General features: G+C 39.0%; 1 protein-coding gene across 1 annotated transcript in view; it reads right to left on the bottom strand.

The window, feature by feature from the left end:
* Nucleotides 1-12438, bottom strand: part of LOC138052704 (trifunctional purine biosynthetic protein adenosine-3-like) — a 24832-nt gene extending 12394 nt beyond the window's left edge. The window contains exons 1-5 of the mRNA XM_068899259.1: nt 11823-12438; nt 4728-4796; nt 3997-4122; nt 3673-3838; nt 316-509 (exon numbers count right to left, since the gene is read on the bottom strand). Coding sequence (XP_068755360.1) covers nt 316-509; nt 3673-3838; nt 3997-4122; nt 4728-4796; nt 11823-12362 — 1095 coding nt within the window. The 5' untranslated portion in view covers nt 12363-12438. The remainder of the gene's footprint in view (nt 1-315; nt 510-3672; nt 3839-3996; nt 4123-4727; nt 4797-11822) is intronic.
* Nucleotides 12439-12500: the final 62 nt, after the last annotated feature.

The raw sequence follows: 12500 nt of genomic DNA, 5'->3' as shown, positions 1-12500 counted from the left end.
TTTGGCAAAACTTTACATTAGGGGAAGTCAATCTTGAAAACCAAAAATAACCAACAGAAACTTGCACTGAAAAGTTGAAAATATTAAAACAACGTTTACGCTAATCCTGGATTAAGTTAATCAGCTTTCGAACAACCGGGCCCTGGATGTGAAATGGTAAACTACTGGATAAAACATCCGGCCTACTGCCTCAATTGAAAACCCTGCCTTTAGGGCTGAATGTATTAAAGAAGTAAAAAAAAAAGGTTTTCCTTGATGCCATACTGTATTAGCCTCAAAAACTAAAGACGTTTAAAAACAGAAAGTACCACAAACCTCCAAGTGCTTTAATCCATGAATGACACATCCTTTCTTCACTGCACCTGGATAGCCACCACTTGCGGCAACCACACCAACAGCACATCTGTCGGTGTGCCACATGGGGAGCGACAGACTAAGGTCACCATTGACACACTCCATTAAGGTTGCATAAAGATCGCTCTTTAAAAGAGGCAAAATGACTTGTGTCTCTGAAAATCAAATTCATTTAAAACTTGAATTTCAAGGGTGTCCAACTCAAATGAAAACAGTTATAACATGATCTTAATGTGGTTGTTAACTTTATCACACCTACAAAGTCTTGTTAAAATCTTTAAATTTCTGTTTATGTAGACCATGGTAATGCTATGCCATTGACCACTGAGAGTGCCACTTAAGAGATTTTACTCTGTCTAATACCAGACAATTTTACTCCTCATTGGGGTGTGTTGTGTCCTGGGGGGTGTCCTAGGGCGTTTGACGTGTGAATGGGTTAAAGCCTGGTTTTCACTAGCGACACAAGCACAAGTGCAAGCACAAAGATAAAGTAGCTAGTGAAAACGAACGTCGACACAAGCATCAAAATCAACCACGGCATCCGCCATTTTGTTCAAATGCTCAGATGCGGGGAAGCTGGAATGAGTGCTTTAATTGGTCAGACGTAGCAAATTCCTTCTGCTTGTGCAACGTTTCATTTTCACACAGCGCAAACGAATGCATGCATAAGAACAAGCACAAGGAAAAGGAATTTTGATCCTTGTGCTTGAGTCAACTGCGTTTTCACGGTGAAATAAGCGCTCTTGTGCGTTTCAGTTGCTAGTGACAACCAGCCTCAACAGAACATGCCCCTTAAGTAGAAGATTTTATTCTATGGATGCAGAAGCTTATGTCCTTGAAACGTTTAACTCTGGTTCAGAGCTGGGGTTTTATGCATTTTCCCACACATGAAGCTTCAATCTTATTTTTGTCCATATTTTGGGCATAAAATTGGTGTCCTAAAATCTCCAGCTTTGTTCCAAAGAAGACAGTTGCAAGTTACACGCTTCCAGGTCATATGCTTCTGATGGATATTGATGAAATACTAGAGTTTTTCTTGTTCCTAAAATTGGTGAGGATATTGATGTTGTCATAGTTACAGACGTGTCAGCCATTCATATTAGCGCATCTTGTTCCAAACAAAGTTTGTGCAACCATTGGTGTCATTATAATCAGATTGAGACAGAACATTACATGACTACATTGCATGTACAGGGATTTCAATAAGTCTTTTAGTAAAGCTGGTTTTGTGAAGCTGTGGCAATAAAGGTGCCGTTAAGAGCGCTTTTCCCTAGGGGAGTCTGGGAGAATGCTCCCCCAAAAAATGTTGAAATCTAGGAGCTCAGAAATGGCATTTCCAGCAATCTGCACATCAACATCAGTCACAAATATTTATTAACACGTCGCTGCAAATGGCCCAGTTAGAAGATAATTTTTTCTAGAATGATTTGAATGATTTGGAGATGTGTGGCGTTAGCTATTCTCACTGACATTAAACATACCAGTAGTAAATTTAATCAAACAAATGAAAATTTAATGTTTTTTTTTATGGTTTGCCTTCCTTTTTTGTTCTCATTGTACCATGTTTATTTCTTGCATCCCTGGCTACTTCCATGGTGCCTTGTTTATAATTAAAATATTTTCATGAATATTTTGTTCACCTTTGTTTTTAGAATTACTTTCTGTCACACTTATATGTCGTTTCTGTTAGTTTTCCCTGCATAATTTTGCCTTTGTTTAGTTCATTAGTATAAAATTCACCGCTTTGCTTAAAATGCATTCTCATTTTGTACTTCCGAGAGTCTATGTTACCTTGTTGAAGTTTTATCATCCCTTGCTTTAGTTTGTTCCGTTTTTAAAAGCCATGCAACATTTGTAAGTATTATTACCACTCGTCGTTTGTAATTCTTTTGTCGATTTCTGTCCACTTAGCTCATTGCGGTAACGTATTTGTGTTTGTCTCTTTTAGCAACCGCTTTAAGTTAATGAACTTCGCAAATCAAATTTAAGTTAATCTGTGGATGTAACAAGCGTTGGAGATTTGGCTTTTGGCCCTGACAACAAAATTACGTAATTACTGATTAATTGTTGATTAATTATTAATCAACTTACTAGTAATCTCCTCCTTAACTCCTCTCTATTCTAAATAATTATAGCTGCTAAGAATATGGATGTTTACATGAGCCACATTGTTTGAACAATGTTTGAGCCATGAACTAAACAATGCACAGGGTTTTCAATAGAAATTTTATGTTTATGGTTGCCAGAGAAGGGGCTAATCTAAGCCCTAATGGTAAAGAGTTCCATTTACCTACAATTATATTAAAATAGCTATGTTTAAATTTAGTAGAGCTTGCAAAATTTGGCTTTTAATGAAAGTCATCGATATGTCTAAACCTGCAAGAGTCAGCATGGGAATAAAAATTCAGAAGCCAAGTCCAGTCCAAATTATAACAGCCATTTAGAGCTTTGTACAGGAATGTTACACAAGAAAGATAGCATCTCTTTTCAAGTGACAGCATATTGAAACTTTTTAGGCGGTCTTCATAGCTATATTACTTCCTAAGATAATCTTGGTTTCTCTCCGTTGAACACGATCCAGTTTATCAATATTTCATGAAGTATAAGGTGACCAAACTGGTCACTGATCTATACCCCAGTTGCAACCTCACTAGCATGCAATACAGCAATTCAGGCGTCTCTTTTGTTTTTCATTAACAAAACTTTGTGGATCCAAGGCTTATGTTCTGTATGAATGTTTCTCATGTTATGGGCAAAATTTGGGGTATAATTTCCACAGAAAAGTAGGTGGTGAGTTTTGCTGGCCACCTGCTCTTATTGAAAACTCTGAATGTGCGAAGACTAAGTTTTTAATACACATTACCCATAGTCGGACTCAAAAGCACTGTTATTCTAATTGTGTCTTCCATTTTTAATAAAAGACACGTGGAAACCGGAAGGACGTAGTGAATGTGAACTGATTGAGGCAACATTTGGCACCAGTCTTTCGCCTCTATTTATCCAACATGGTAGAGTGCAAAGATCCTGTTGGGAAGTGACTAAACTGGGTGCAAATAACTAGGAATTCATAAAAATACCCAACATCCAAAAAGAAGCAGAAGGATCGAAGTGAAAGGGTGAGGATCGTGTAATTCATTGAAAAAGTAGGCGTTGATAACTTAGGGACTAGCCAGCTGAATTCGCCGGTTGCCAGGTCCAATGAAACCACTGAGTGTAGGGGATACCAATTTTATCTTCTTGTGCTGATGTGATATCTCTAGTTTTCAAAGCTAAAGTTTATATCCCCACTTGGTTATGTAATATTCTTTTTTTTTTTACCTGGATCCCCAAAGCGGCAGTTAAGCTCTAGAACTCTGGGCCCACAAGATGTTAGCATCATGCCAGCAAACAGAACTCCGACAAACTCACAGCCTTCTTCACGCAAACCATCCACTGTTTTTTGAAGAACTTCCCTGGTGATCTCTTCTCTTACTATCTCAGATATCTATAATCAACAGAATTTGAATTTAAGTTGTGTTGTCAAATGTAGCATTAAAGCCAAACCTATGGGGAAAATGTGTCGTATGTTGCATACACAAGTTGAATACATGAATCAATAGGTATGATTTACAAAACATTACTTTCCAAATTATGCTGACCAACCTGTGGACAGGGTGCGTAGGCACCCATTCCTCCTGTATTGGGTCCTTGATCATTGTCTAACAAACGCTTGTGATCTTGGGCAGGTGGCATAACAGCAATGGTTCTTCCGTCAGTAAAGCAAAGAACCTATGACAGTTAAGTGTAATATTAGCATAGGTGTTGCAAAATGTCGAAAGAGTGGCTAAGACTTAGGTGGGGTTTTACTATTGGCAGCCAGTTCCAAGATGGAGACTACATGTACCTCCTCCATAATTATTATACTGCTCAATATGCAAGTCAAAAAACAAGGAATCAACAAACAAAAATGCAATGACCTAAAACATACTTCAATGTTTATAGGTCCAAGAGCACAAGTAATTCTAGTTTATGCTTTTCTCTAATCACCACTGGCCCCAATGGCTGCACAACTGCTCCTTGTCATCAACTCCATTATACTGAATTCAACCTTAAGATTGGACATGAAGCACTGGTTATATAAAATTAATGAAGTCTACATTATCTTATCCCAAGGTTCTCAGTGGTAATTTTACCTCCCAAAACGTTCTTAAACATGAGGTACTGGTACTTTGAGTAGATTAATGGTTTTCTCCTTTGCTCTTGCCTGCTCGACCATGCTCGCAACAGTAAGGGCACATACTAGGATGAGCCAAATAGTAATAATAATAATGATGATGATGATGATTGTTGAAGCTACATGCCTTTCAGTTTTTTCCAAACATTGAAAAACTTACAGATACTTCCTCGCCTTCTAACTTTTCCTCTATTACCACTGTTGATCCAGCTTCACCGAAAATCCTTGCCTACAAACAAATGAACTCCAAAAATTCATATTGCACAAGATGGTGAAAGCAGTCCTTACACAGAGGTTCCATTCCTTGACCTGTGTTTTGAAGAGTGCATTTGTTGGTCAATACTCCATGTAATCTGGTCTCTCTCTCGGGTGGGGGGGAACAGATGGGGATCATGCTCGTCGGAAATTTCTAATTTAACCCCTAAAGGAGACCATCTGGGCGTGGCCTAAGCATATTTTGACCCCTAAACAAAACATGTTTATTAAAAAGAAAATTTGACTTCTGTTTCTCTTCGCGTAATTCTGTGTTTCTTCGCGGAACCCTAAATGAGACCTTGGCGGCTTAAAATATTGGCGCTTTGCCCGGAACACCCTAAGCGAGACCAAAATCCAAAATTTACACCCCTACAGTACAGGTCGAAGATATGCGGCCCAAAATGCGCGTGTAAAACGCGCCTGCGTGTCAAACACGCACACGTCTGCGTCTTTGACACGTGCATGAAATACGCGCATAAAGCAAAGCTCATTAGTATGTATGAGTTAGCCCACTGTCGACCTATTGTGGTTATATCATTGTTAGTTTTAATAGCTTTTTATTGTATAAATGTATATGGCAATGGCAATTGAGCTGAACATTGTTTGGCAAACCCAGGACCGTGTTTGTTTCAGTTCACAGGTAAACATGTGGAAATAAGTAGTGGGGTATTCTTGATTAAAAAAAAAGCGTAACAATTCGCTCGCGCAATATTTATTTCGGGCGCATGAAAATGTTAACACTTTCCCGTTTTCAGCACTTTCTTAAGCCTTGTCAAACCAGTGATATGAAAATTCAAAACTTCTTGTCGTGAAATCGTCAGAAGAATCGATTGTCACACACATCAATGTCGCATGTCTGTAAAAATGAGAGATACAATCCGCTCGCAAAAACTCGTCTTGTCAGGCCCATCAAAATGAATTTAATCTCAAATAAGAGGTTAAACAATGGAACATTTTCCCGTTTCAAGCGCTTTCCTACGCCTTAAAGAGCCAGAGATATGAATATTCAAAACTTCTTCTTCAATAATGAGGCGTCGCTCGCAAAAACTATTATTGTCTGTCGCGTCAGAATGAATTCAAATTCCAATAAGAGCTTACACAAGGGAACATTTTCCCGTTTCAAGCGTTTTCCTACGCCTCAAAGAACCTGAGGTATGAAAATTCAGAACTTCTTGTCGCAATATCGTCAGACTAGAATCGGTTATCTACATACATACATACATACATACATAACTTTATTTAGTAAAGCAGGTCAAGAGGAAAAAAGCAACTTTACAGCTGATGTGGACCTACTGTAATAAAATTAACAATACATACATAATTTATGGTAGTGATTATACTTTAGATAAATAAGATAAATAATCGCTAAAAATAAATAAAGCATAAAATATGTATTAATAATAATAAAAATCGGCATGCTTATTATAAACTACTGAGCTGTCTTTTTCAAAAGTGATATTCATAACAGTATGTTTTAACTGCTTCAGTCCATTTTTAAAGCCTGTTTGGTTAGAAAAAGATCTTACACTATCAAACAGGGAATTCCAGGCGATTGCAGCCCTGTGTACAAAGGAATTACGACCGAGCTCAGTGTTTGGTCTATTAACTAAAATATTTAAAGATTTCCTAAGATTATAGCTCTTACAGGTCCTAACAACTAATGAATTTATTTCCTCTAAACCTAAATTATAAAAAGCCTTATGAGTAATCATTAAAATACGAAGTTTATAAAAATATTCAAGAGGCATCCACCCCGCTCTTGCTAAAATATCTTCATCAGTCATGCCCTTTGGCAACTTATGAATTAGTCTAGCGGCTCTAATATGTATCAATTCTAATTCTTTAAATTTGGAGCCAGAGCCCCAAACCACAACCCCATAGAGGACACTTGGGATTACAGTCTTAAAGTACAGAGTTTCAAGCATAGATTTGGGTAAAAAACTTATACGTCTCAGCATTTTGACTTTACTATTGAATGACACACAAATTGATTTAATATGCTGAGACCAAGACAGTTTATCATCGATGGTAACCCTGAGACAAGCAGTAGAGGATATGTACTGAATAAAATCCTCACCCAACTTCAGAGGTTTCAAAGGACCAATGAAGGGATTAATGCTCAAAATCATTGCCTCAGATTTACCCTCGTGAATAATCAGTCTATTCATAAGGCACCAGGTATACACCTGGTCAAGAACCTCTTGTAAAACAAGAACGATCTCATCAACAGTGTCACCTATTACATAAATTGTTGTATCGTCCGCATACATATATAACGCCCCTCTGTTAACATGATCTGGTAAATCATTTACATAAGTTGCAAAGAGTCTGGGACCTAATAAGGACCCTTGGGGTACTCCAACTTTAACAGGTCTTAAATCCGATCTTATACCATTAACTTGAGTCCTTTGCACACGGTTGGAGAGGTAATCATTGATCCAATTCCACATACTACCCATAACTCCAATTCCTTTAAGTTTTTCAACAAGGATAGTGTGATTTACACAATCAAAAGCCTTACGGAAATCAATGAATAACACTCCAACCTTGCGACCTCCATCCAAAGCCTCTCTCCAAGCTTCAGTAAGATGTAGCAGAAGACTTTCAGTTGAATAACCTTTTCTAAAGCCCCATTGCTTATTAGTTAAAATACTATTAGATAAAATATGATCATCAAAGGACTTACATACAACCCTTTCAAGCAGTTTTCCTGGAACACTAAGCAAAGATATAGGTCTATAATTATTAGGATCCAATTTACTCCCTTTTTTAAAAAGAGCAGTAACTAAGGATTCCTTCCACTGCTGGGGGAATCTACAACAATCCCTGCTCTTTTTGAAAACCTCAAACAACCCTTGTATCACAGAACCCTGAGCTAATCTAAGATCTTTAGGTGAAACTTGATCAGGGCCCACCGACTTATTTGGCTGAAGGGATTTGAGAACATCATTCTTGATCTCATCCCATGAAATAGAGAAATTTTCAATAGTCGGAGTAACCCTATTTATAAAACAAGTAGTGTCAATGGGGATTGGGTCTAAGTTCCTTGTAAGATTAATAGCAGTATCTAAGAACGACTTGTTCAATAAATCTGCTTTTTGCTCTTCATCAGTTATTATGTTGCCATCCGTGTCTTGTAATGGACCAGTTCTTGTGTTTGTGCTCTTACCAAGGATTTGGTTTGATATTTTCCAAAAATCTTTAGGAGTGGATGCATTATCTGCTAGCTTAATCCAATATTGGGCTTCAGCTTTCCTTAACATCTTTTTGACACTATTTCTTTTAATCTTGTACAGTTTCCATAGAGCATTATCATCAGGTTTTTCTTGCGCTGATTTCAAATACTTGTATCGCTCATTCATAGCCTTTCTGATCCCAATGTCAATCCATGGAAGCGATTTATTTCTAATCTTAACTTTCCTTCTTTTTATGTGAGAATCCACAATTCCTTTGAACATAGTCTCCCATAAATGAACACTGTCCTCAATTTCTTCAACAGAATTTACAATATGCCATGGGGCCTCCTCTAAGTCATTTTGTAGACTTTCAATGTCCATTGACTTATAATTCTTAACAGTGATTATCTTGGGCTTACGTTTATTCATCTTATTAGAAAATACTGCGTATGTAAGATGGTGATCAGAGATCCCCAAATCCAAAGAACCAGCTAAGATATTAGATGTGCGATGATTGGGGCTAACAATAATAAGGTCAATTAACGACTTAGACTTAGCAGTGACTCGTGTTGGTGATTCAATAAGATTTGAGTATCCAAAGCTGCCAAGTATGCTCTTCAGCCTTTTGCCAGCCTGGGATGAGTCCTGGGCTGAATGGGAATCACTTATCAAATTAGAGTTGAAATCACCAAGCAATATAACATTCTTCCTTTTAATCCAAATCCTGTTCAACAGGGCATGTAGGGAATTGAAGAAGGTAGTAGATTTAGGTGGACGATATAAACAGCCAATTAGGGTTGATTGGGAGCGAATTGTTATATTTAACCACACTGCCTCCAATTCTTGATCAACGTCCCATTTCAGGTCCTCATAAACATTTAGACCCTCACGAAAATATGTGTGCAAATGTGCGTCTGCACGAGTTTTTCAACACGCGTTTACGCAAAAATTGTGCATGCGTTTTGCGTGTGCATTGGCCACTTATCTCTGACCTGTAATGTAAGCGAGACGACGAGCATCCCCATCTGTTTCATATGTGCGGGGTGGTCTAACTATTAATTAATTAATTAATCAATCCATTTTATATAACACAAAATAATTTTGGGACATTGTTAGCAGCAATAAGATGTGAAATCTTAAATGTTATATAGGATGATATATTATCACATGACTTGTCAAAGTTATTTTTATCACAGAAATCTTCTCAGCTAAATGGCAAAACTTTATCATTTTCTGGTTGCTGGATTTACCTTTATGATTTTAACACCGTTGGTTACGTCATTTCTGTGCTTGGACATTTCAGGTTGGGGTCAATGCCTTAATTTACTTCAGAAAGGGCTATTAGTTCACATTACAGTTGAACCTCGATTATCCAGACCTCAATTATCTGGATTTCTCGATTATCCTGACTTTTTCTCTGGTCCCAATTTTGTCATGAATATTTATTAGTCATGATCAAGATCTGTAGCCATATTCTTTTTAAAACTACAGCATTGAAAAGTGAAGTAAAGGTGACTTTGCTTCACTTTCATTAGTAAAATAAAGCAGTGCTCGCACACGTCGTAACTAATGCAGAACTTTTGAATGAGTTCTGATTGGCTTAGAGTTTTGCTTTGTTGCTAAGTCAAATTTCACATTCTATTGGCTCGTTCGGCAAACAGGCTACACTACGTCACGAATGTTTATTCACGACCATCATGTCCTTGAAGCATAAGCGATCCGTTCCTTTGATAAAAGATAAACAGACTATAATTTTGCGAATTGAGAAAGAAGAAAAATGAACCAATTTGTCAGCTGGATATGGCGTTATTAAAGGGCAGATAGCTGATATCCTGATATCTGATATATTGTTCCTCATTAATATTCATATTCTTGATTATCCGGACCCTCTATTATCCGGACCATTTTGTCTAGTCCCAACGAGTGCGGATAGTTGAGATTCGACTGTACCATTTGAAAACACTGGGTCACCAGCAGCCTCGCTTCCATTCTCAAGTCAGGTAACTTAGCTGCAACTGTAAAATACAATTCACTGGCTCCAGTGTTTTCACAGGGCAACCCTAATACCCAGAATCCGGAATCACAGGTCATTGTTTTACCGGCTTAACTGCAGAATACCCCACCATTTTGAAGCTGCACCTCTGAAAAGGCTGGATACGCGGATACGCAGTCAAAAGTACCACCCCTCCCCAGGTAAACTTTAAACTATATTGAGAAGTGGATACGCGGATACGCGGATACGCAGTGGAAAACATGGATACCCGGATACGTGGATACACGGACATCACACATGGGAACTGGATACCAACTTCGTGTAACATACTTCAAAATGCTCTGTAGTATATGCATGGATATGTGGATACACGGATACGCAGTGGAAAATACTTCACGTATTGTTTCAGTGACTAGGCCAAAGCACTCTCGTAGAATTTTAGCTTTCATTGTACACTTCGCTGAACTACAATTTTTCACGAGATCGTGTGAAGAAGAAAGCATTCGTTTACTGATTAAGCCTAGTAAACACTCACTTCAGTGATTAGGCCTAAGCACTCTCGTAAAATTTTAGCTTTCATTTTACGCTTCGGTTAACTGCACTTTTCACGAGATCGTGTGAAGAAGAAAGCATTCGTTTACTGATTAAGCCTAGTAAACACTCACTTCAGTGATTAGGCCTAAGCACTCTCGTAGAATTTTAGCTTTCAGTTTACGCTTCGGTTAACTACACTTTTTCACGAGATCGTGTGAAGAAGAAAGCACTCGTTTCAGTGATTAGGCCTAAGCATTCTCGCGAAATTTTGCAGTTTGGTTCTTACAATATATTGAGAAGTTTACTTGGGGAGTGGTGGTATTTTCGACTGCGTATCCGCGTATCCACTTCACAACATACTACTTAGAAGTTTACTTGGGGAGGGGTGGTACTTTCGACTGCGTATCCGTGTATCCGCGTATCCACTTCACAATATACTTAGAAGTTTACTTGGGGAGGGGTGGTATTTTCGACTGCGTATCCGCGTATCCACTTCACAACATACTACTTAGAAGTTTACTTGGGGAGGGGTGGTATTTTCGACTGCGTATCCGCGTATCCGCGTATCCACTTCACAATATACTTAGAAGTTTACTTGGGGAGGGGTGGTATTTTCGACTGCGTATCCGCGTATCCACTTCACAACATACTACTTAGAAGTTTACTTGGGGAGGGGTGCTACTTTCGACTGCGTATCCGCGTATCCAGCCTTTTCAGAGGTGCAGCTTCAAAATGGCGGGGTATTCTGCAGTTACTCCGTTTTACCAATACAGAGAGTAAAAAATATCCTAAACATTCATAAAAGCTAACCTTAGGCCTAATTAGGCCCAAACAAATGTTTTTAGGCCCAAGGTTAGCTTTTATGGATGTTTGGGATAGTTTTTACTCTCTGTATTGGTGAAACGATACATACATACATACATACATACATACATAATTGACCTCTCCCCATAGGGGCTTTTCAGGGCCACTGAATCAACGAAACAACAGAACACAACAACTACAACTGTTAAGAATCCCAACTGGCCGGGGGCAAACCAGTTGGCTATTTACAAGTGCAGCTGGGAAGTTGAACCAGGGACTACCGGGATCAAATTCAACAAGTGGTCAGAGCGAGTCTTGAACCTGGGATCTCCGGATCTCAAGGCAAGCGCCCTAACCACTGGGCCACGATGACATGTGATTCCAGATTCCTGGTTTTAGGGTTGCCCGTTTTAACATTGCATATTTCATTTTCCGAGTTCAGTGGCGCATAGCCACTTTGATTTCTCGTGGATCACCTCTCTCCCAGTCTCACCTGCAGCATATCCCTGACAGCTTGCATCGCTTGCTCTTTGCTGTCAGCAACAACAACACCTTTACCCGCTGCCAGTCCACTGGCTTTCACAACCAACGCTTCATGATCAGCCGTTTCAATATGTTTACAAGCTTCTTCGACATCTGTAAATGCCTTCCAGCGAGCTGTGGGAATTTTATGTCGTTTCATAAATTCTTTGGCGAAGTGTTTACTTGACTCGATTCGTGCGGCAGACTTACTTGGTCCAAAACACGGAATATTATTCTCCCTGAGAGCGTCCGAGAGGCCATTTGCGAGAGGTGCTTCGGGACCAACAATAACAAAATCCACGTTGTTGTCCGCACAGTATTTCACAACGTTTTGGCGGTTGTTCTGATCAAGCACACAAGATGAGACGTTCTCTGTTTTCAACAGCATCCCAGCCGTTCCTGCATTCCCTGGCGCAATCAGTATCTGGCCCACATGATTTGACTGAGCGAGTTTCCAAGCAATTGCATGTTCTCTGCCTCCTCCACCAACGATCAAGACTTTGTCTGCCATGACTTTATAGTCAACTTTACGCAAATTGGCGCGTTGACGGTACGTTGACTGCTGAGTTTGAGATTCCACGTGTTGGCTTAGCTGCCAAGCCTCATCCTTGTTTGCAGTTATGCTATGCACGGTAGCTATGCACGGTAC

This window comes from Montipora capricornis, chromosome 6, assembly GCF_036669925.1.
Source record: "Montipora capricornis isolate CH-2021 chromosome 6, ASM3666992v2, whole genome shotgun sequence".
Taxonomy (NCBI): domain Eukaryota; kingdom Metazoa; phylum Cnidaria; class Anthozoa; order Scleractinia; family Acroporidae; genus Montipora; species Montipora capricornis.
Note: the sequence above shows the minus strand (reverse complement) of the source record. Positions and strands in the feature narration are given on the sequence as shown.